The 24,593-nt window shown below is 41.7% G+C and overlaps 1 protein-coding gene across 1 annotated transcript in view; it reads right to left on the bottom strand.

The window, feature by feature from the left end:
- Positions 1-24,593, bottom strand: part of LOC142391219 (NACHT, LRR and PYD domains-containing protein 1-like) — a 58,589-nt gene that overhangs the window by 12,121 nt on the left and 21,875 nt on the right. The window contains exons 4-10 of the mRNA XM_075476996.1: positions 7,801-7,841; positions 7,642-7,703; positions 6,693-6,748; positions 5,583-5,797; positions 2,053-2,321; positions 1,628-1,744; positions 1,391-1,532 (exon numbers count right to left, since the gene is read on the bottom strand). Of these exons, the coding sequence (XP_075333111.1) occupies positions 1,391-1,532; positions 1,628-1,744; positions 2,053-2,321; positions 5,583-5,797; positions 6,693-6,748; positions 7,642-7,703; positions 7,801-7,841 (902 nt within the window). The remainder of the gene's footprint in view (positions 1-1,390; positions 1,533-1,627; positions 1,745-2,052; positions 2,322-5,582; positions 5,798-6,692; positions 6,749-7,641; positions 7,704-7,800; positions 7,842-24,593) is intronic.

Raw genomic sequence — 24,593 nt, 5'->3', positions numbered from 1 at the left:
AAATACAACTAAACTCAGGGTGAAAAGACCTCAGCAGCATAAAGTACAGTACAGGTTATTGGAATGAATCAGTAGCTTGAAATCATATGTAAGTAAATTTTGGTCATGGTCCTAAGACAGCAAAGCATCACTAAAACTGCGTATGACACATAGCCTTTTGCAATTTCGTAGTCTGACTTGTGCAACTTTGTATACATTAAGAATATTGTCAAAATTGAAAATTTCGTCTAATTATTACATAATTTTGCCCGTACCAATTAAACTAATAGTGATTAAAAAAAAGCTTGATCACGCCCGGTCCGGTCCGACCCGAGGATAGTGGCGGGAAATATCGGACCGACCCGGCCCGCAGAGAATCTAAACTCTACTTGGAGGTGTTTTTTTCTTCTCTCATTACTTTTCGCGGGTTGTGTTTTGTTTTGTTGTTGAATGTGGCGCTAAAGTAACACGTCACTGTCGCAGACGGTTGCGTCGCATCAGTCCTGACCTGGTCCCGACTCATGTGAGAATGCAGACTGAAACAGTTCCCCTGGGGAACGACAGTTATCAGAACGAAATTCGAGGAGGACCGCTCTTAGAACGGCGGTCTTAGAACTGCTCTGTCCGAATGCGGCCAACGATATTCTGTACCCTCCTCAGGTGAGTACTAGGAGGATATTCTGATGATGGCCGCTCTCACGCAACAATTTCCTGTTTCCATAAATTACTGCAATTGAAAGCCATACAGATCATCCAGATCACAGCAGATCTGTTCGAGGAACTTTTTCTGCTTGTATTTCACCCTTTAAACAGATTTAGTGCTTAATGATTACACCAGGGTATCTTGTTGAACTAAAGCTGAAATGTTCATCTTTCCTTGTACAAAAAACATCTGCTAAATGACTAGATGCAATGAGAAAGTTGAGGATCTTATTGTGAGCTTTGCTGTAGTTGTTGTACAAGGCTTGCATGCCCTTTTGAGATTATTATCTGTAAAAGAGGCAGACCAGATTCTGGGGGAGGTAGCTCTCCTGATTTTCCTCAGTAAATAAAGACACTATGTGTTTTCAGACTGTGGGAACATTTCCATAAGTCTTTAAACTATTTGAGGCAGTTCTCCTTTTTTGTGTAGGAACCACAGAAACTGTGGGCAAAAGTAGTTCAAAGAACTGTTTTATTGGGTCATCTTTATCTCTTTGTTAGGTTTTAACCTCCTCACATTCAGCTTTGCAGTTGCGGTGATGTGATAAAAAAAAAAATACAATCTCAGGCAGCTTCACAGGGAGAAAGGGGGCAAATAAACACATTTTCAAACTGAAACACATTGATAACTCTGACTGGAAAAGGGAACTAAATGGGATTTAATCCTTTCAAAATATCCCTGCATCAGCAGGAGAGTGAAGCTTTTTACCTGTTGGAAAAAAACTACGTTTCCAAACTTCCATCCCGTTTTTATCTTGGACCATCAAAGTCACTTTCTTTGGGATCTCAGTCAGGAAAACCTGAAATGTTGGATGGTAATTTGGTCCTGTCTTAATGCGAAACTGTACACTCTGAAAACAAACAGAAACACGTCATTATGTCAACATTATTGCTTCTAAACTGTGACTCTACTATTAACACAGTTGTGTGCTGTGACTTGGCTCACCTCAGGCTGTATCAACAAGGCTTCGGGTTCACAGTGGACACTGTAACTTTGACCATGGGTGAGAAGACAGTCAGCGGGGATCGTGATTTGCTCAGAATCTTTATGGTGAGCAGCAACCTTCAGCAGCAGGACATTTTTATGTAACAGAAGCAATTATGATGGCAGAAATATATATATATATCAAAAAAGGTTAAGAAACTGAACAGAGACCTGGGATAAATAATACTAATTAGTTATTAAAAAGACACAACAGCAGCACTCTGATATTAACAATGAATAAAAAAGAATTAGCAATGAGAATCACACTGTCTAACAGTTTCAAGCTATAAACAGGATTTATATTCAGAGCTGACAACATAATGAAAGAGTGACTGAGCAGAGGCATTCCGGTTTAGTCAGGTGTAATACACATCTTTCAGCCTTACCTCTGACACAGGGATGTTCTCCTGCAGCACAAACACATCCAGTGTTCGAGGCTCTCTAACTGGAGTTCTGAGAAACAGCAGGATTTGGCCGTTTACTGGCTCAGTGATTTTCAGAAATCTGAGGAGAGCATCCCAGAGGAGGCCAAGGGAGGATAGGTGGGGGACGTTCACAACTACATGAGTGTCTGTAATCTTCAGTGGCTTCAGGATGGTCATTCCATCAGAATCACTGATGTGTGCAACAGTCAACAGGCCATCGAAGCGCAAGGCTGTGAAAACACAGAGCTGTTAAACTTCTGTCCTTTCTATTTTTGTGCTATCAACAAGCCTACCTCCATCCTTTGCCTACAAATTTTTTCTTTTCTGTTTTCTAGTCATTTATTGGTCTCATGTGGATTTAATGCTATGCTTCAATCTCCTTTACAATGCCATGTTTTGTGGCACTTTAGTCAAATCAAAATCAAATCAAATTTATTTATATAGCACATTTCATGTACAAACAGTTCAAAGTGCTTTACATAAAATAAAAGCATTGCAGCAGGGAGTGGAAGAAGCATTAAAATACATAAAAGAATATAAAAAGAAACAAATAAAATCATTTAAATGAATTTAAAAACAGGCAACAGTCTAGATAAGTTAAAAGATATTTCATGCATAGACACATGAGAACAGAAATGTCTTTAACCTGGATTTAAAAATGTCTACATTTGGTGAAAGTTTAATCTCCACTGGCAGTTTGTTCCACTTGTTTGTAGCATAACAGCTAAATGCTGCTTCTCCATGTTTAGTCTGGACTCTGGACTGGACCAGCTGACCTGAGTCCTTGGATCTAAGAGCTCTGCTAGGTTTATATTCTCTGAACATATCACAGATGTATTTTGGGCCTAAACCGTTCTGGGATTTGTAAACCATCAGCAGGCTGTTAAATCTATTCTGTGACTGACTGGAAGCCAGAGTAAAGATTTTAAAACTGGTGTGATGTGTTCAGATCTCTTAGTCCGGGTTAAAACTCTAGCAGCAGCGTTCTGGATGAGCTGCAGATGTTTAATGCTCTTTTTGGGAAGTCCAGTTAAAAGAGCATTACAGTCATCGAGTCTCCTGGAGATGAATGCATGGATGAGTTTCTCCTGGTCTTTTTGGGAGAGGAAACCTTTAATTCTGTTGATGTTTCTGAGGTGGTAAAAAGCTGCCTTGGTGACAGCTTTGATGTGGCTGCTGAAAGTCAGGTCTGAGTCTATCAACACTCCGAGGTTACCAACTTGGTCAGTGATTGTAAGGTCCCGAGTCTCAAGATATTTACCAACGCTGCCCCTCTTCTCTTTGCTCCCAAACAGAATGATCTCAGTTTTGTCTTCATTTAATTGTAGAAAATTCTCTCTCATCCAGGTGTTTACTTCCTCCAGACACTGACACAGTACGTCTGCTGGGCTGCAGTCGTCCGGTGACAGAGACACATAAAGTTGTGTATCGTCTGCATAACTGTGATAATTGATGTTAAAGTTCTGCAATATCTGACCCAAAGGGAGCATATACAAGTTAAACAGAAGAGGTCCAAGAATTGACCCCTGGGGGACTCCACAAGTCATGGCCACTCGCTCAGATTCATAGCTGCCAATTGTAACAAAATAACTCCGGCCTTCTAAGTAGGACCTGAACCAGTTAAGGACCGCTCCAGAAAGTCCAACCCAGTTTTCCAGCCTGTGCAACAGGATTCTGTGATCTACAGTATGAAACGCAGCGCTGAGGTCCAACTGAACCAGGACTGAAACATTACCAGAATCAGTATTCAACCTAATGTCGTTTAACACTTTGACCAGAGCTGTTTCAGTGCTGTGATGACATCTGAAGCCTGATTGAAAGTTATCAAGACTTCCACTTTCATTCAGAAAGTCGTTGAGCTGGTTAAATACAACTTTCTCAATAATCTTAGATATAAAAGAGAGATTAGAGACAGGTCTGTAGTTGTTCATCATAGAGGCGTCTAGAGTTCTCTTCTTTAGGAGTGGCTTAATGGCAGCAGTCTTTAGTGACTTGGGAAAAATGCCTGATGCCAGTGAGCTGTTAACTATTCGTAGGAGATCTCTTTCTACTGAGGTAAAAACAGTTTTTAAAAAGTCGGATGGTATTATGTCCAGAGAACAAGTTGTTGATTTCAGATGCCGAACTGTTTCCTCTATGATTTTTAAATCAACAAAATTAAATTGTGACATAACGTCAGAGTTATTTCTAGGTTTTAGACACAGATTAGTTTTCTTGTTTGTCTGTGTTGCGTGAATGTTTTGTCTAATTGTTTTGATTTTTTGGCTAAAAAAGTTGGCAAATTCGTTGCATTTCTCAGTGGAGAGGAGGTCTGGGTTTGACTGTTTAGGAGGATTTGTGAGTTTTTCAACCATAGCAAACAGAGTTCGAGACTTGTTGACATTCTTATTAATCATTTCAGATAAATGCAGCTGTCTGGCCTTGCACAGCTCATTGTTATAACTACGCAGGCTTTCTTTGTACAGCTCATAGTGAATCTGAAGCTTTGTTTTCCTCCATTTACGTTCAGCTTTCCTGCATTCTCTTTTCAGATTTTTGACCGTAGTGGTGTTTCTCCATGGGGTTTTCTGTTTGATCAAGGTTCTCTTGATTCTTATCGGTGCAACAGCTTCCATTACATTAAAAATTTTCAAGTTAAAATGATCCAGCAGTCCTTCAACCGACTCTGCGCTCATTGTTGGTAACATAGCTATGGCCTCCCTAAACTGAGCACTTGTTTTCTCATTGATATACCTCTTCTTAACTGAGAAGCTGGTTGTTTGAACATTCTGAGTAATATGTAAATCAAATGAAATACAAAAATGGTCAGACAAGGCCAAATCAGTAACAACAACAGAAGAAATATCAACACCTTTAGAAATGACCAGGTCCAGAATGTGACCTCGAAGGTGGGTTGGTTCTGTTACATGCTGCCACAAACCAAACATGTCCAGCACAGAAGAAAATTCTTTGGCATTACCATCCGTCATATTATCTATGTGAATGTTAAAATCCCCGGTCAAGATGAAATGGTTAAAATCAGTCGAAATAACAGACAATAATTCAGAAAAATCATCAATAAAACTTGCAGTATCCTGGAGATCCGTAAATGATTAAGAACAGGATTTTAGGAACACCCTTTAAAATAAAACTCAGATATTCAAAAGAAGTGAAATCACCAAATGAGATCTCTTTACACTGGAATGTATCTTTAAATAAGGCAGCCTCCCCCCCACCTTTCCTACCATTTTGGCATTTATCCATAAAACTAAAGTTTGGGGGAGCTGCTTCATTAAGAACAGTAGCACTTGTGCTCTCTGTTAACCATGTTTCTGTCAGAAAAAGAAAATCTAAATTGTGTCATTAACTAACAGTGACTTATTGGACAGAGATCTAATATTAAGTAAGGCTAGCTTTGTGGAGTTTACACTGGTCTCTTTAATGAATGAATGACAAACTTTTAAACAAATATTTGCAACTTTATGAAGCATTGAGGACAGGACAGTACTCACCATTTTTTGTTTCACAGTGTGGGAGGTGGAGCTGACGGACTGCACCCTCAGAACACGTGATGTTGAACAGCAGCCCTGCGGGGGTTTTGCCAGCTGACTGTAGGAGACTGTCGGGCCACTGGACAGTCCTGTACAGCAGCTCTGTCTTCTGAGTCATAACAAACACCATTCTGGTCAGAGTACACTGGAAAACACCTGGACCAGGACACCTGAACCTGTAAGACATGGAAGGGCTTGGTGATTTCAAAATTATGAATGTTTGAAAATCAGAAACGGTTTAGAGAGAGGCAAGGAGGGTGGGCCTGATGGCTTAAGTCTGCCCCATAATTAATGATCAATTATTATTAGTTACTATAATTAACTATTTTCACCAAATGTTTTTTCTCGAATATGAATAACTTATTAATCACTGCTAACAACTGAACCAGCTCCTGCTAGCCCCCCAAACAGAAGAGTGAATTTAATGGGTTCAAATTGAGTCAACCAAAAAACAAATCAAATTATTCCACAATATCGTGTTGTAAATCAAGCTTTGTCATTATCTGAAATATATCTTCCAGGGAAATCTGTGCATGTATAAAAATAATTTGTAAATTTAATGAAAAAAAATTGCATTTGTATATATCTAAAACACAAAATTTCATTCTAAATTACACAAGCAGTTGAGAAATTTTGAGAACATCCGTTTACAGACACAAAGCATAGAACTGCATGTAAAACAAAAGCTCCCACACTGTGTGTGACTGAAGGTATGAGTGCAAATTCTAACCCTTTCTCTATGAAAACGCTTCTTCAGTTCCTGTCTTCCCTCTCTGTGTGGGATAAACAAAGTTCTGAACAATGCACAAAATTGGAGAGGACAAAAGTCTAAGGCTACGGAAACAGCAGTGGCTGAAATTTGGAGAGCTGAATCTTGATCAATTCCAGATATGCCACACAGATATGTCATAGGAGCACCCAATCCCACAATATTCTACTTAAAATGTGACTTAATACTGTTAAAATGCAGCAAAAGTGTGAAACAGAGTTGAGGAGAATCTTACTGTGAAGACATTCATGAGCGAACCATTTAATTACAAAGAAAACTACTAAAAACAACAATTAAATTACCTGTATGAGATTGGTGAACATTCAGTTTCCATTTCAGGTGTAAAGCTGGATGGAAGCTGCAATTCAGGAACAATATTAATCAGGTTATGTTAAATAACCTACCTTTACAAAAAATATTCAATTGCAGTCCAAATCTATCTAAAGCATGATCTACAGTTCAAACATTATACAGTTTAAAGTAGCATTTAATGTGACGTGTAAGCTTGATGCAGCTAGACACGATAAAACCCATCTGGTCAGTGCACAGACTGTAAATAAATGATCACTGGGCAATAGGCAGGATACGCCGTGGACAGGCCGCCAGTCCATCACAGGGCCACACAGAGACAAACGAGACAAACAACCACACACACTCCTAAGGACAATTTAGAGACACCAATTAACCTAACATGCATGTTTTTGGACAGTGGGAGGAAGCCAGAGTACCCGGAGAGAACCCACGCATACACGGGGAGAACATGCAGACTCCACACAGAAAGAACCAGGTGGGAGCTGAACCTGGAACCCTCTTTCTGTGAGGCGACGGTGCTAACCACCACACCACTGTGCAGCCACCCTGCATGCTCTGAATGGGATAATGAATCTCACTGAAGGCTCAAAATGACGAGCTGTTAGAATATTTTTATGAATTTTATAAATTTTTGACAGTGCCTAATTCAAAGATTTATTTGGGATTTATTTTTCTTGGTTCTTGGAAACATTTTACCTCTCATCAGAAAGGCTTCTCGTTGCCCTTATTGAAGCTCTCAGGATTACCAAGACTTGGATAACTTGGAGAATATTGGCTTTATATCTGACAACAATTTTTTTTTTACGTTACTGTACACAAAGGTTACAGAAGCTCCCAGTTTTAGTAAATATAGATGGGTATATATATATATAACACCTGCTGAGTGTTACAGCCCTTAAATCTGTATGGAACAAAGAAATAGAGTATTTTGTCTCTCACCTTCATCAGTTCTGTGTCATCCTCAGACAAATCAGACTTGAATGTTTTGATGTCATTGACACCTGAGAGGAGAAGACAAAAAAATATATTATGGAAATGTCAAAAGTTGAGGGTAAATTCAATGGATTCATTATAAGGAGAGACATCTTCAATACTCACAGGTTTGGTCTCTTGAGGCTTTAACTGCACCTCCATCAGTTCTGGAAAGACAAACAGCAGTTAATGGAAAACAGACTAAGTTGTTTTTTAAGGATCAGATCTGCCTTTAATTGTTGCTCATGGACATAAATACAACATACCATCAGGTTATAGATGCATATTGTTGCAGAGAAATGTTTTTTGGAGAGACTTAATTAAGTGTCCTCTTCTCTGTTTTTTCTGCGACTGATAAGACAGTTGTTTTTTAACTTTAAAAATAATTCTGTGATAGTTCTCAGAAGCAGCGCATTAGTCATAGTGCAGTCTGAACAACCTCAAGCTGTACCCTTCCACATCACTCCTGAAATGTCTGTCATGTTCCATGGTGCAAATGATTATCATTCTATGCCAAAGTTTTTATTATTGTGCTGAAATCAAAAGGGCAAACAAACTGTTCTGCCACTTACAGAGAGACGATACAGTATTCGCTTAAATATGGGTGTAGTTTTAAGTCTGGTGACAGTACATGCTTAGTCCGTTATAGTGAGTTTTACAAATTCATTTAGTATGAAAGCCAAATTCAACCTGCAGAAGCTCGTTGTGCTTTGCTGATAACCGGTTGATAGCCACTCCCTGCTTCTTTAAAACAGAGCCAAACAGCTGGTACAGATAACAAGCTCAGAAAAACAGTCTTTTAGACGCTTACTGAAGGATTCTTTCAGGTGGTAGTCGTTCCTTAATGATATTGCATAGTTTATGGTTGTATGGACAGTGATGCTGATTTTACAGAAAAATCTGAATCTCTTGAACAAGATTAAATGACTGTTTTTTTAAAATTGCGTGCCCCAATGAGTCTGGGAGCTATGTTGCCCGGGGCTTTAAGCCCCTGTAGGGTCACCCATGGCAAACAGATCCTAGATGAGGGACCAGTCAAAGAACAGCTCATAAAACCCCTATGATGAATAATATTTTTGGAGAACGTGTACCTTCGCCCAGACGTGGGTCACTGGGGCCTCCCCCTGGAGCCAGTCCCAGGGGTGGGGCCCGCCGGCAAGCGCCTGGTGGCTATTGACTCCCACATTATTCCAAAGTTATGGAAGACTTCCATCATTTTACCGATTCCTAAAAAGGCTAGTCCTCAAGAGGATAATGACTACCGGCCCGTGGCCATCACCTCAAACATTTTTAAATCCTTTGGGAAAATAATGATAGGAAAACTTCGCACAGATGTGCAACCAGCTCTTGATAAGTATCAGTTTGCCTACACTGAGAACCGCAGCACAGGGGGTATGGACTGGATGGGACAGGGGCAGTGGGTTAGGACATCCAATGTTTCTGAGCCTGTACCTTACATTTTATTGTTGTCTGCTTTGTCTGTTGGTGTTGTCCTCTTATGTGTTTTATGGTGCTGTAACCTCCCTGTCTCCAAGACAAATTTCTCCTTTGTGGAGACTAATAAAGAAACCTAACCTAACCTAGGGTTGGACTCCGTCAGGGCTGCCCTTTGTCACCGATTCTGTTCAGAATTTTTATGGACAGAAAACTGCCCGTTCTGTTAGGAGAAATGAAGCAAGCTGGACCAGGCTTTGTCTCTGCTGTGGATGGCTTCAGAGAGCTGTGTGGAGAACCAAGGACTGGATCTGGTTCTGTGCTTTTATAAGGGCCACATCTGTCAGTAGGAACATTCAAACACTGTAAGAAGTCTTCCAGAGTCACAGCAGGATCAGTAACAGAGAGTGTATGATCAGAGTCATTTCAAACATCCTGAAGACTCAAATGATTCTCATTTCTTGTGCTGATCATTAGAGACTGAGTTAATTTAGTGTCTCTGACACAGGTGATGGAGCAGGGATCACTAACATCACAAACTCCAGAGGCAGGGTATCTGTGTGCTCTGTCAGTAAGTCTGATATCAACTCATGTGGAGCTCAGAGGATTGTTGAAGTTTGCTCTGGTGGCTTTATCTCTGAGCTGAAACACATCCAGTTCCACACACTGTTCTCTGAATGTGTTGGAGCTGTCAGAGAGCCGGTCCAGGTCAAGATCCCCCATGTGGGCGTATGGAGGGAGGGACACAGGTCTAATCCACATGTACACATATCCAGATGTACGCTGAACATGGTTTCATAAATCTTTGTGCTAAGCTAGGCTAACATGTACTGGACCCATCTCTGTATCTGATCCAGGGTCAGAGGACCAACTGACACTTCTCACTGTTGTTCCTGCAGATGTTCTCCTTGGAGACCTCCTCCACAAATATCTGCTGTTTATGTCCAACCAGGGTTTCTACTGTGAGCAAAGGAAAAAGGCTCCTACATGTGTGATTGTTTATGTAACACTCAGCAGGAAGCAAAAGCACAGGGCTGAGTGCAGGACAGAGAACATGTTCCCAGCTCTTCCTCCTCTATTAGACATTGGGCCTAATGCAGCAATCGTTCGTACGCACAGATTTGTTCTTAAATTGTTTGCGAAAAGCAATTTTCGCGATCAATGGCTTTTATTTATTTTTAACAGCATCCCCAGTACATACAACCGCCGACTTTTCCTTTGCTCTGCGCATTTCACGGAGGACAGTTTTACAAACCTTGCACGATTCCGAGCAGGCTTCAGTCGGAATTTAATGCTCAGTAGAGGGTCAGTTCCGACTTTGCAACAAAATCAACCCCAGCTATCAGTACCTGTCAATACTTACAGCCTGTAAGTATCACATTTTATTTTGTTTTAAATGTGTGTTGTGCCATATTCCTGTTGTAAGAATTGCACGTTAGCTCTGGCTTGTTCATCTTTTCAGTGAGGGCAAGGGCAGCCAATCAAGCAACGGCAACCGAATAGCGCCAACACCTACCTGCATTTCATAATGAGGTTGCCAGATAAGCTCTGAAACGACGCCAATAAGGGAAAAAGACGCATTCTAAACCCAGCATAGTAACAGCTGTTTCAGAGAGCCTTTTAGGGAGGTTCTGAGCCAACCAATTTTTTTGGGGCTACATAGCACATCACAGAACAAGGATTAATGCCCCATTCAACCTTTCTCTATCACCTTTAAATTATGCACTAATTGAAGGTTAATTTGACTCTGTATATAACAAGGTCAATGGGAAGTGTAACCAGCGGCTGACTTTCTACTTTTGGATGCCTTAGTGCGTCAGGCTCTTGCTTTGGAAGAGACCATGTAAATACCCATGTGGAGGCAGACGAATGGCTGACATCGCGATTAAGATTGCCAAGGACTGTGCTGCTGCAAATATGCAGCTTGCTAGAGCCACAACATAGCACCCATGCTGTCGTGAAGCGCACTGAGCTGAAGGCCAGGTGGGTGTGTCTCAATACAGCGGGGGGCAAACTGCTCTATAGTTCAGAGAAGGCATGCCAGATTTGCACAATAATGCCATGAACGAGGGTCTCCACCTGACCCAGCCCAGGCTGACCAGAAGGTGAGGTGCCAGAAGACCCCCCTCATGGGCCACCCCATCAAAGTGCCATCATGATGAGGCAACACTGATTGCACGGCTTTAGTTGCAGTCATCGAGCGACTGCCCATGGTGAGCCATTTTCCTATCAAACCATTTCTTTTTTATTTCGGTGACATTACGAACTACAGGTGACAATAAACAGCACTCGTAATTGCTTCCCATTTCTTGGCTTTAGCAGGTCCCGTAATTCCACTGCTGACACTGCTAAAAATGACAGATTTTCCTTTCAGGATCTCTGAAAGCAGAACTTCAGTCTCAGAGCCCCTAAAGTTGTTATTTTTGCTTCTTGATGCCATTCTCATGACTCAACACTCAACACTTTCTGGCACAGCAGAGAAGAAGTGTACCCTTATCTGGTATAATTTAGGGCGTGGAGTATGCAAATTTACTATCCTCGTGCACGTGCACTTAAATACGCACAGGTGTGATTCATCATTTACGCAGGTCGTTTACACACTTTTTCAGAAGTTAAGAGCGTTTGTTGAATCTGACGTGACGTGTTCGTACAAGACTTTTGTACGAGAAAAGTAAGAGAAATTTAGAATAAAAATACGAAAATGTTCTTGCATGAGGCCCAATGACTTCATCTGTCCAAATTTTTCTAGTAAAAGAAGAATTCTGAGAAGTTAAAACGAGTCTTTACTTCCAGCTTTATATGAATTTTTAAAAAGTATTCTATCGAAATCATACCAAGAAAACTGAACTTTTCCTGATAAGTTCAGGAAACTTTAGTGACATTAAGTAACTTCCCTCAAAAAGCGTGGCTTCATAGTAACAGAATGCAGGAACTAAACTGGCCCGCCTGCAGTCCACACCTGTCTCCCATTGAAAATGTGCGGCACATTATGAAGTAAAGGATATGACAGCAGAGACTGTTGAGCCAAAGCTTTCACAATCAATACCTCCAACAGCCAACAATGAAATGACCGGACTGACAGCTCACACATAAAACCTTCTGCTGATCCAATGATCAGAATTTTACCAACAAAAACTTTTTACCTTTATTTTGACAAATGGTCTTAATAATCCAGTTCAGTAAAACTTTAAACCCCCAAATAAAACCCCCTTTTTTCAACATATTCCCACAGATTTCTGTTGCATCATTTCCAGTGAGCTGGGAGCTGTGCCCAATCTGTCAAATATTCTCTCCTGTTAGTCAGGTTGGCATGGAAACATTCTTTATGTGGTGATTTCAGAAACTGGACAGATTTCTTAGCTTCTGATTGTGTTGGGGACCGGCCATGTGGGCCTAAAGCAGGCCCACATGGGAAACAGTGGAAACAGCAGGTTAATGTTGGCTTCCTGCCTCCAACAGTAGGTCTGCTTCTGTGAAGCACATGTGACCAGCAACTGTGGGAAAAGTCCAGATGAACCTGTCTGCAGATTCTCCAGAATCTGAAAGAAAAGGTTTTTGGCTGGATTTTGTCATCATGAATGAATCTGACTGAAGATAACTGCTGCTGTGATGAAAGTTGTTTTCTAACCAAGTCAAAGATTGTTCATTTCCAACAGTGTTGGGGGGAGTTTGTTAGTATCAGCTGATTAACGGGCTTTTGGAGTTTTGCTGCTCCAAACTGTTGTTATTGTTTCAGACAGAAATATTCACCAACTCTGGAGCTCTAGAAGCATCAGCCAGTGATTCTAGATTTGTTTCTGTCTGACAGATTCACTGTTTTCTCATTATTTAATGAATCATCATTTCATCAACTGAACCACTGAAGAAGAAAACAGACTTTACCATGAAGACCAGCACAACTTTCACATCATATTAATCTGAACAAACAAATAAAACATGGTGTCTGACCTCAGAGTCTTCAGTCCACAGTGTGGACTCTGCAGAAAGCTGCGCAGCTCCTTCACTGCAGAGTCACTGATGTTGTTCCCGCTCAGGTCCAGTTCTGTCAGATGGGAGGGGTTGGACTTCAGAGCAGAGACCAGAGAATCACAGCTGATCTCTGACAAACCGCAGCCCCTCAATCTGAATAAAGAATAAAACATGTGAGCTGAAGCCAACAGGATGCAGGTTAAAACAGTCCAACAGAACAAGTGAAAAAGAGCTCTCATTAATATTAATGACAACATGCTGCTGCTTCAATAAAGACGGAGTGACTTCAGCTCTTAAACTCTGCCAGCTCCACCAGTGGCTCCATCCATACAAACTCATGTTGTGCAGCCAAATGATTCAAGTTTCAAAGAAAACAAACATGTCAGGAGGAACTTTGGAGCAAATGGGGACAAACTGATAGAAATGGAGATCAGGTTCACTGTTTTATTGAAGGTTAAAGGCACAAAAACATGCTGCAGTGATGTTTAATGGAATCATGGAATCAAACTTCTTTAAAGAGTCGACAGCAGCAGAACTTGTTACTGTGACTTGTTGTGTTTGAATATTTCAGTCAGTCCAAACATTACAGAGCCTTAGAAAAGTGTTGGAAGCATCCAGAGGTGGACTGATTGATCAGTTTGGCTGATTAATGGATGCTGATGGACGCTTTGACTAACTATCAGAATCAGTGGAGTTTGAGGCTGATGGTTGGGAGACCTCCCCCATCTCCAGCAGGAAGCTACAAAGCTGAAGTCAAGGAGGAGTCAGAGTGTTAAGTTCAGAGTTTCCATTCAGTCTTTAAACACCACAGCTTCCATCAGTCACATGATTTAGAAGCAGACAGAAACACAGCAGGCAGCAGCTCCACTGAGAGACTCATCTTCAGGAAATCCAAACACTGGACTAATGAGCAGACCAGTACAGATGCTCGCTACCAAAGCTGTTTCTCCATGGAGTTTAACTGGGCCAAAATATGAGTTTTTCCATCAGCTGAAACTGAAAGTCAAGTCTTATTCTTTAAAAAGACGTTTCATTCAAAGTCATACAGATGATTTAAGTTTGAAGCTAACTTTAGCCCCTTTCACACTGCGACCCGCTACCTTAGCGGGTCCAAATTGCAATGTGAACGCTTGGCGTGTTGGTGACCCGTGTTGCCTGAAGCCGAGTTCAGGGGGCGTTGCCTGGTGGCAGAGCGTCACACGAAACAAATAAAATGCTGGGCGTGTACAATGACGTAGGCACAAGCCATGCGTCGGAGGTAGGGTTAAATACACCTTGAGGATTCGTTTTTGCAATTGTATATGCAGTTCATGGAGATGTTATTTTACGGGGTGTGGATGGTTACAACGTGGGATGCCGCCGAAGAACATATGCGGAGAATTCAAGAGCACTATAGTCCCCGAAATGTGGCGGTAAATAACGTCCTCTGCTCGGAGGCTGAGGAGCTCGCGGACCTCCTTGTCTCCCCAGTTGGCCATATTAAAAAATGTCTCGAACTTGATGTAGGCTAAAACAGAGTAAAACTTGTCCTCACCTGTCGCTGTTGTTCTGAATCAGCTGTCCATTCTGTCTTTTAACACTCTGGAGTCTAAAACCCGCCGGCGGGATTTTTGACACATCTCTAAAAACACATCTGTAACTGTGAGTTTTTGTCATTCAAACATATAAGTGACACCATTAAAAACCTTGAAACTTCTAGTTTTCAAATATATATATATTAAAATAAATGATATAGCTGGCCCTTTTTAAAGAGAGTGAACAGAAATCTTTGGATTTTCTGTAGTCGCAGACTGCAGCAGCTTCCTCTGCCACACCTATCGCTATTCACATGTAAAGTACCAGGTGATTGAGTGGCTATTCACAGGTGAGAACACGCCCCATTCAGCCAGCATGTGGGGGAAGGCAGCAATGTCCTGCCAGTGACAGACAATTATCACTAGGAGAGTGGCAGGGGGGTGGGGGCAATCAGGGGTGTTACACACCCATCTAATTAGTATTCAACTAACAGAGACTGCCTGGAGTTACAATTACTTTTTTACAGTTTGTGTGAAAACAAAAAAACATTTCTGACTGCACTTTTTACTTTTATGCAGCCAACACTTTTGTTTACAAGGTTCAACCTTCAAAAGTCTTGGCTAGATATATTTATAGTGTGTTTTCTTGCACTGTTTGAAGACCTCTAAAACTTGTTTTTTTGTACAGTTGTGTTTGTTAGGCTTTTCAGAATACAACCATATGTGTCACTTTTGCATAGATGTTTACAGTTAGTTGAAATACTTGAAAATGTCAAGGTGGTGACAACTGCCTCAAAGTCTCTGAAAAGGCCTTAGACTCCAGGGGGTTAAACTCCTCACGCCACGCCCACGTCCGACCCGCGTCGATTGCGTTCACACCAAACTCGGCAAAAAGACTAGGGTCCGACGCGGGTCGAAAGGCGAGTCGAGTTGAGGCGGCAGCCCGGGTCGGCAGTGTGAACGCAACAGCGGACACGCTAAATTCGCGGATTAAACGCGGGTTATTCGGCAGTGTGAAAGGGGCTTTTGATTTGATATCAAATCTTCTCTTTTCTGTTATTCTTCATGTTTTAGTGGCTGGCCTTCTCTTCTATGCGGTGGTGTGCTGGGAGGCAACTTTAAGAGGAGAGATGTCAGCAGACTGGACAGGCTGCTGAGGAAAGCTGGCTCTGTGGCTGCTGCAGAGCTGGAGTCCTTAACATCAGATGCAGAGAAAAGGACTCTGAACAAGCTGCTGTCCATCATGGACGATGAGCAACTGTGATCTGTGCTGAGTGCTGACAGAAACAGCTGACATTAACAAAGTGTGTCAGTGCTGCAGGTTATTTTCACCAGCACTCATGGAAATATAGTGTGGAGGAGGTGTCTAAGAAAGGATTGCAGTTCCCACAGTCCCTGAAGGCAGCATGATGGGGGTCCCTTCAGCCTCCTCTGTTATACTGTCAGTCAGGATTTAACACCCCTGTCAGCTGACGTCCTGGCTCTCAAAGCAGGTCAGCAGCAAAAGTTTGAAAGTGAAAAAACGGATCAGAAGGTGGAAAAAAGTTCAGAATCTGACAGAAAGTTTGAATCTGAAAACAGAAAATATCTCAAATATGAAGAAAGGAGACTAAAGTGGAAATAAAAAAGCTGCTCACACACACTCACAGCCTCCTTCCATCTGCTGTTACCTAGCAACAAGTTAGCTCACAGCTTTTCTTCCATCCATCGTCCAATCATGTTATTCTTCTTCTGATAAAACTCTTCTTTGTGTTTTCCTCACAGTCACTAAATGTCAGCATCACTTTCAGTTGGACTTGACATTGTGTAACAGAGGGAATTATTGATAGAATTCATGAAATAAAGCTCAACTGAAAGTGATTTCCTTTCAGTTATTAGTGGGAGAAGGTTTTTGGCTGCATTTTGTCATCATGAATGAATCTGACTGAAGATAACTGCTGCTGTGATGAAAGCTGTTTTCTAACCAAGTCAAAGATTGTTCATTTCCAACAGTGTTGGAGGGGAGTTTGTTAGTATCAGCTGATTAACAGGCTTTTGGAGTTTTGCTGCTCCAAACTGTTGTTATTGTTTCAGCCAGAAATATTCACCAACTCTGGAGCTCTAGAAGCATCAGCCAGTGATTCTAGATTTGTTTCAGTCTGACAGATTCACTGTGTTTTCTCATTATTTAATGAATCATCATTTCATCAACTAAAGCACTGAAGAAGAAAACAGACTTTACCATGAAGACCAGCACAACTTTCACATCATATTAATCTGAACAAACAACTAAAACATGGTGTCTGACCTCAGAATCTGCAGTCCACAGTGAGGACTCTGCAGAAAGCTGCACAGCTCCTTCACTCCAGAGTCACCGATGCTGTTATAGCTCAGGTCCAGTTCTGTCAGATGGGAGGGGTTGGACTTCAGAGCAGAGACCAGAGAAGCACAGCGGATCTCTGACAACCTGCAGCCCCCCAATCTGAATAAAGAATAAAACATGTGAGCTGAAGCCAACAGGATGCAGGTTAAAACAGTCCAACAGAACAAGTGAAAAAGAGCTCTCATTAATATTAATGACAACATGCTGCTGCTTCAATAAAGACGGAGTGACTTCAGCTCTTAAACTCTGCCAGCTCCACCAGTGGCTCCATCCATACAAACTCATGTTGTGCAGCCAAATGATTCAAGTTTCAAAGAAAACAAACATGTCAGGAGGAACTTTGGAGCAAATGGGAACAAACTGATAGAAATGGAGATCAGGTTCACTGTTTTATTGAAGGTTAAAGGCACAAAAACATGGTGCAGTGATGTTTAATGTAATCATGGAATCAAACTTCTTTAAAGAGTCGACAGCAGCAGAACTTGTTACTGTGACTTGTTGTGTTTGAATATTTCAGTCAGTGCAAACATTACAGAGCCTTAGAAAAGTGTTGGAAGCATCCAGAGGTGGACTGATTGATCAGTTTGGCTGATTAATGGATGCTGATGGACGCTTTGACTAACTATCAGAATCAGTGGAGTTTGAGGCTGATGGTTGGGAGACCTCCCCCATCTCCAGCAGGAAGCTACAAAGCTGAAGTCAAGGAGGAGTCAGAGTGTTAAGTTCAGAGTTTCCATTCAGTCTTTAAACATCACAGCTTCCATCAGAGTCACATGATTTAGAAGCAGACAGAAACACAGCCGGCAGCAGCTCCACTGAGAGACTCATCTTCAGGAAATCCAAACACTGGACTAATGAGCAGACCAGTACAGATGCTCGCTGCCCAAGCTGTTTCTCCATGGAGTTTAACTGGGCCAAAATATGAGTTTTTCCATCAGCTGAAACTGAAAGTCAAGTCTTATTCTTTAAAAAAGACGTTTCATTCAAAGTCATACAAATGATTTTAGTTTGAAGCTAACTTTAGCCCCTTTCACACTGCGACCCGCTACCTTAGCGGGTCCAAATTGCAATGTGAATGCTTGGCGTGTTGGTGACCCGTGTTGCCTGAAGCTGAGTTCAGTGGGCGTTGCCTGGTGGCAGAGCGTCACACGAAACACATAAAATGCCGGGCGTGTACAATGACGTAGGCACAAGCCATGCGTCGGAGGTAGGGTTAAATACACCTTGAGGATTCGTTTTTGCAATTGTATATGCAGTTCATGGAGATGTTATTTTACGGGGTGTGGATGGTTACAACGTGGGATGCCGCCGAAGAACATATGCGGAGAATACAAGAGCACTATAGTCCCCGAAATGTGGCGGTAAATAACGTCCTCTGCTCGGAGGCTGAGGAGCTCGCGGACCTCCTTGTCTCCCCAGTTGGCCATATTAAAAAATGTCTCGAACTTGATGTAGGCTAAAACAGAGTAAAACTTGTCCTCACCTGTCGCTGTTGTTCTGAATCAGCTGTCCATTCTGTCTTTTAACACTCTGGAGTCTAAAACCCGCCGGCGGGATTTTTGACACATCTCTAAAAACACATCTGTAACTCTGTGAGTTTTTGTCATTCAAACATATAAGTGACACCATTAAAAACCTTGAAACTTCTAGTTTTCAAATATATATATATTAAAATAAATGATATAGCTGGCCCTTTTTAAAGAGAGTGAACAGAAATCTTTGGATTTTCTGTAGTCTCAGACTGCAGCAGCTTCCTAGGCCACACCTATCGCTATTCACATGTAAAGTACCAGGTGATTGAGTGGCTATTCACAGGTGAGAACACGCCCCATTCAGCCAGCATGTGGGGGAAGGCAGCAATGTCCTGCCAGTGACAGACAATTATCACTAGGAGAGTGGCAGGGGGGTGGGGGGGAATCAGGGGTGTTACACACCCATCTAATTAGTATTCAACTAACAGAGACTGCCTGGAGTTACAATTACTTTTTTACAGTTTGTGTGAAAACAAAAAAACATTTCTGACTGCACTTTTTACTTTTATGCAGCCAACACTTTTGTTTACAAGGTTCAACCTTCAAAAGTCTTGGCTAGATATATTTATAGTGTGTTTTCTTGCACTGTTTGAAGACCTCTAAAACTTGTTTTTTTGTACAGTTGTGTTTGTTAGGCTTTTCAGAATACAACCATATGTGTCACTTTTGCATAGATGTTTACAGTTAGTTGAAATACTTGAAAATGTCAAGGTGGTGACAACTGCCTCAAAGTCTCTGAAAAGGCCTTAGACTCCAGGGGGTTAAACTCCTCACGCCACGCCCACGTCCGACCCGCGTCGATTGCGTTCACACCAAACTCGGCAAAAAGACTAGGGTCCGACGCGGGTCGAAAGGCGAGTCGAGTTGAGGCGGCAGCCCGGGTCGGCAGTGTGAACGCAACAGCGGACACGCTAAATTCGCGGATTAAACGCGGGTTATTCGGCAGTGTGAAAGGGGCTTTTGATTTGATATCAAATCTTCTCTTTTCTGTTATTCTTCATGTTTTAGTGGCTGGCCTTCTCTTCTATGCGGTGGTGTGCTGGGAGGCAACTTTAAGAGGAGAGATGTCAGCAGACTGGACAGGCTGCTGAGGAAAGCTGGCTCTGTGGCTGCTGCAGAGCTGGAGTCCTTAACATCAGATGCAGAGAAAAGGACTCTGAACAAGCTGCTGTCCATCATGGACGATGAGCAACTGTGATCTGTGCTGAGTGCTGACAGAAACAGCTGACATTAACAAAGTGTGTCAGTGCTGCAGGTTATTTTCACCAGCACTCATGGAAATATAGTGTGGAGGAGGTGTCTAAGAAAGGATTGCAGTTCCCACAGTCCCTGAAGGCAGCACGATGGGGGTCCCTTCAGCCTCCTCTGTTATTCTGGCAGTCAGGATTTAACACCCCTGTCAGCTGAAGTCCTGGCTCTCAAAGCAGGTCAGCAGCAAAAGTTTGAAAGTGAAAAAACGGATCAGAAGGTGGAAAAAAGTTCAGAATCTGACAGAAAGTTTGAATCTGAAAACAGAAAACATCTCAAATATGAAGAAATGAGACTAAAGTGGAAATAAAAAAGCTGCTCACACACACTCACAGCCTCCTTCCATCTGCTGTTACCTAGCAACAAGTTAGCTCACAGCTTTTCTTCCATCCATCGTCCAATCATGTTATTCTTCTTCTGATAAACTCTTCTTTGTGTTTTCCTCACAGTCACTAAATGTCAGCACCACTTTCAGTTGGACTTGGCATTGTGTAACAGAGGTAATTATTGATAGAATTCATGAAATAAAGCTCAACTGAAAGTGATTTCCTTTCAGTTATTAGTGGGAGAAGGTTTTTGGCTGCATTTTGTCATCATGAATGAATCTGACTGAAGATAACTGCTGCTGTGATGAAAGCTGTTTTCTAACCAAGTCAAAGATTGTTCATTTCCAACAGTGTTGGAGGGGAGTTTGTTAGTATCAGCTGATTAACAGGCTTTTGGAGTTTTGCTGCTCCAAACTGTTGTTATTGTTTCAGCCAGAAATATTCACCAACTCTGGAGCTCTAGAAGCATCAGCCAGTGATTCTAGATTTGTTTCTGTCTGACAGATTCACTGTGTTTTCTCATTATTTAATGAATCATCATTTCATCAACTAAACCACTGAAGAAGAAATCAGACTTTACCATGAAGACCAGCACAACTTTCACATCATATTAATCTGAACAAACAACTAAAACATGGTGTCTGACCTCAGAGTCTTCAGTCCACAGTGTGGACTCTGCAGAAAGCTGCGCAGCTCCTTCACTGTAGAGTCACTGATGTTGTTGTTCCAGCTCAGGTCCAGTTCTGTCAGATGGGAGGGGTTGGACTTCAGAGCAGAGACCAGAGAAGCACAGCTGATATCTGACAACCAGCAGCCCTCCAATCTGAATAAAGAATAAAACATGTGAGCTGAAGCCAACAGGATGCAGGTTAAAACAGTCCAACAGAACAAGTGAAAAAGAGCTCTCATTAATATTAATGACAACATGCTGCTGCTTCAATAAAGACGGAGTGACTTCAGCTCTTAAACTCTGCCAGCTCCACCAGTGGCTCCATCCATACAAACTCATGTTGTGCAGCCAAATGATTCAAGTTTCAAAGAAAACAAACATGTCAGGAGGAACTTTGGAGCAAATGGGAACAAACTGATAGAAATGGAGATCAGGTTCACTGTTTTATTGAAGGTTAAAGGCACAAAAACATGGTGCAGTGATGTTTAATGTAATCATGGAATCAAACTTCTTTAAAGAGTCGACAGCAGCAGAACTTGTTACTGTGACTTGTTGTGTTTGAATATTTCAGTCAGTCCAAACATTACAGAGCCTTAGAAAAGTGTTGGAAGCATCCAGAGGTGGACTGATTGATCAGTTTGGCTGATTAATGGATGCTGAAGGTGTGGGAGAGAAATGTCATGACATGGCCTAATTACATCGTGTGCTTTGTTGACTGGTTCATATGAATATTGTTTAAGGTTAGAATGAGCTTGTTTACGATAACGGCGAAAGCCAGGCACCTTAGAGAGATTGGGCTTGAGCCACGTACGCATTGTATGAAGCAGGGCAGTATAAAGGAGTGTCACAAACTGAGGTCAGAAGGAATTTCCGGACATTCTGAATGCACATGTTTCTGTGACGGTTTGTTCAATAAAACTTCCCCATGAGAGGCTGACCGCGCGGATTCGACTCCTTTTTTCTCCACAACATAATGGTGACCCCGAATTTGTGAGATTTTGCATCTGGAGCCCGGCAGAGTGTGTCCGCTGTTCCACAGCAACCGACATCAGCTGTGAAAGCCGGCCGGCAGGTGGGATTTTTTTCCTAACCATTAAACAGCGGTTTTCTATTGGTGGTGTACAGGTGACGGTTCTTTCCGGTTTCCCCAAATTAAAAGAACACAGGAGAGAGTACGGATTCTGCATTCGGTAAGCATTTCATTGTTTACCTCTGCGCAGAGGAGCTGCTGAAATTGTATAAGTGATTGTGAGCCAAGAGGAGCTCAATGTTTGAATCGAGATAAAAATTGGTTGAACAGCAGCTTATGTGAGATGTGTTTTTAAAGCAGACGGCTGTGAAGAGGCCGTGCGTGCGTATTGTGTTGAAATTATATATATATATTTTTTTTTGTTGTGATTAAGAAGGACTAGTCGCTATTGCCCTGGCAGGATATGAATCGATGAGTTCAAGCTGGATTGATGGATACGCTTTAAGAGTGAACAGGTTGTTTTAGCAATCGTTCATGGTGCCTCTTATAACCAATGGCCATCCTTCAATGCATGGGGGGGGGATACTCACGGAAGTACAGCGCACATTAATTATTGACTATATGTGGAAATCATTTTCACTAGTCAAGGAGTAGACGAATGCTGATAATTGATTGACTTGCGAACAGAAAAAGTTTGAAGGTGGAATCAAGAAGCATTTCAAGAAAACTCTGAAAAGTAAAATCCAGTTCTATAAGGGCACAGTTTAAATATATGTTTATATCATTTTATATCTGCTTAGAACTCTTTGTAGTTATCTGAGACCTCATAAAGACATTTGGAGAAGAAAATTCTAATTCGTTCATGAATTGGCCACAGGAGTTATCATAAAGAGGTCACAGCGAGGCTCATAAAGTACACGTCAGCGTCTGTTGCTCTGGTCCTTAGAGACCATATCACAAGGCTTATAGAGAAAACACATTTTGTATTTCATATATTGCCAACACCAATATCTCCTGAAAAATTAAAAGTCTAAATGAAAGAAATTGATCATTTAAAGCTGCAGTCGGCAGGTTTTCAAAATTGCGAGTCAAGAGTCGGAAAATTCGAACTACAACTTTCCCAACCTCTAACAAGCTCCGAATCGCCCCCCAAACCCCTCCCCCTCTGTGGACGAGGTTGTGCACGTGAGTTCACACCAGTGTGAGCGCACACAAGCTGGGGCAGACTCACGCTCAGCAGCGTGTGCACAAGCTGTGATTGACAGGTAGGATTCCTCCACCCTAACTTGATTGGTTAAAAACAGCCGGGAGCGCTCGGTTTTTGCAAGCATGATTACAGGCTTCAGAGGGAGCTACAGATTTCGTTATTTTTCCTAAACAGCCTATTTAATATTCTACTTCCAGAATCCCATGACAGTTCAAGCTAATATGACTAAAAAAAAGTTGCCGACCGCAGCTTTAAAACTGTGAAGATTTGAACGGTGACTGACAAAACTCTGACCGACTGACTTGGGGTGTCTGTCTGTGTGACCGGTCTTTCTCTCTGTCAATGTGTGTGTCACTGCGTGTGAAATCCTGCTGTTTTATGTGAATCTAAAAAAGAAGAAAAGAAAAAAGTTATTTTGTGTGAGAAATCAAGTTTCCAACTCATCTCATCCCTTGACTTTTGAGTATTTGTAGCCATTTTGAGTATTTAGGATTAAGAACACACACGTAGTTTTGGTGAATATAATCGAAGTTCCATACACATTCGCACATAGAGTTAACACAACTTACATATATAATCGTCCAAAATAAAAGATTAAGTGTGCAGAGCCACTCAGAGTTGCATTGGTATAATTACAGTAATGAGCCGTGAGTTTTAAACGCTGTGGGTTGATTTCTTTAAACATTGTGAAGTCTTATTGAGTGCATCCTATTATTATTGAATTATTTCCAGGACCACTGTGATTGTTTTGGGTTTTTAAAAAATTCTGTTTTCAACAGGCTTGTTGGATGTGTTTGGGTTTCAGGAGGGAGAGCGAGGTGCTGCGGGTGCACGCGTTTGTCCTTGACATTCTTATTCTGTTTCTACACTCACAAATGTTCATGTGTAATCACATTTTCTTTCCTTTTTGTTTTCCAGAGCACTTTATGGTTGAACTGTAATACTTATTAGTTTTCTTTAAGTAATGTGCTAATTGCAGAGTTGGTATCAGTCGAGTAAATGAGGGTTTCGCGATTCTTAGAAGAGGGTTTCTGCTTCTAAGCCATTTGTTCGTCACGCCATTCAACGTGATTTTTGACATTCCTGATAGAAAGTTTTTCGCTTATGCATCGTTTCTGTATCTTTTGGTCTGTATTTCTCCCTGTTCACAGCGTGTTAAATTGTATTTCTTTCTCTTTCTTAAGTTGTTACAAAAGTGTGACAAACGCCATTTTGAGTTGAAGAATAGGGTGTGTTTCAATTGTTATGTCTTATAAGATTACAGATTGGGAGGAGGTAATAAGAGCCTGGGAGGCAGGTTTAGAGGTGTGTTCATAGTTTATTGGTCAGAATTTACGTATTTCATTGGAGGTAGGTTTAGAGGTGTGTTCAGATTTCATTGGTCAAAATTTTCAAATGTCATTGGTCAGAATTTACGTAGCTGTGATGTGCATTGTATCATCTGGATTGGTGGAGAGACAGTGGCCCTCATTTATCAAACTTGCGTAAGACGAAAAACATGCGTAGGTCGTGTGTACGTTCTTTTCTGCGCAAAGGTTGGCATTTATCAAATCCATCGTGAGTGCAGGAAAGATGAAATCGCCACGACAGGTCTGAGGCCGGTGTACGCACTTTTCCATTTTGACTTGCGGTGACTGCAATAGCATACATAAACAGCAGCGTCACTAGTGTGTGCCTCATGAGTCAC

The sequence above is a fragment of the Odontesthes bonariensis genome, chromosome 11 (assembly GCF_027942865.1).
Source record: "Odontesthes bonariensis isolate fOdoBon6 chromosome 11, fOdoBon6.hap1, whole genome shotgun sequence".
NCBI classification, from domain to species: domain Eukaryota; kingdom Metazoa; phylum Chordata; class Actinopteri; order Atheriniformes; family Atherinopsidae; genus Odontesthes; species Odontesthes bonariensis.
The sequence above is the reverse complement of the archived record's forward strand: the minus strand, read 5'-3'. Positions and strand labels throughout refer to the sequence as shown.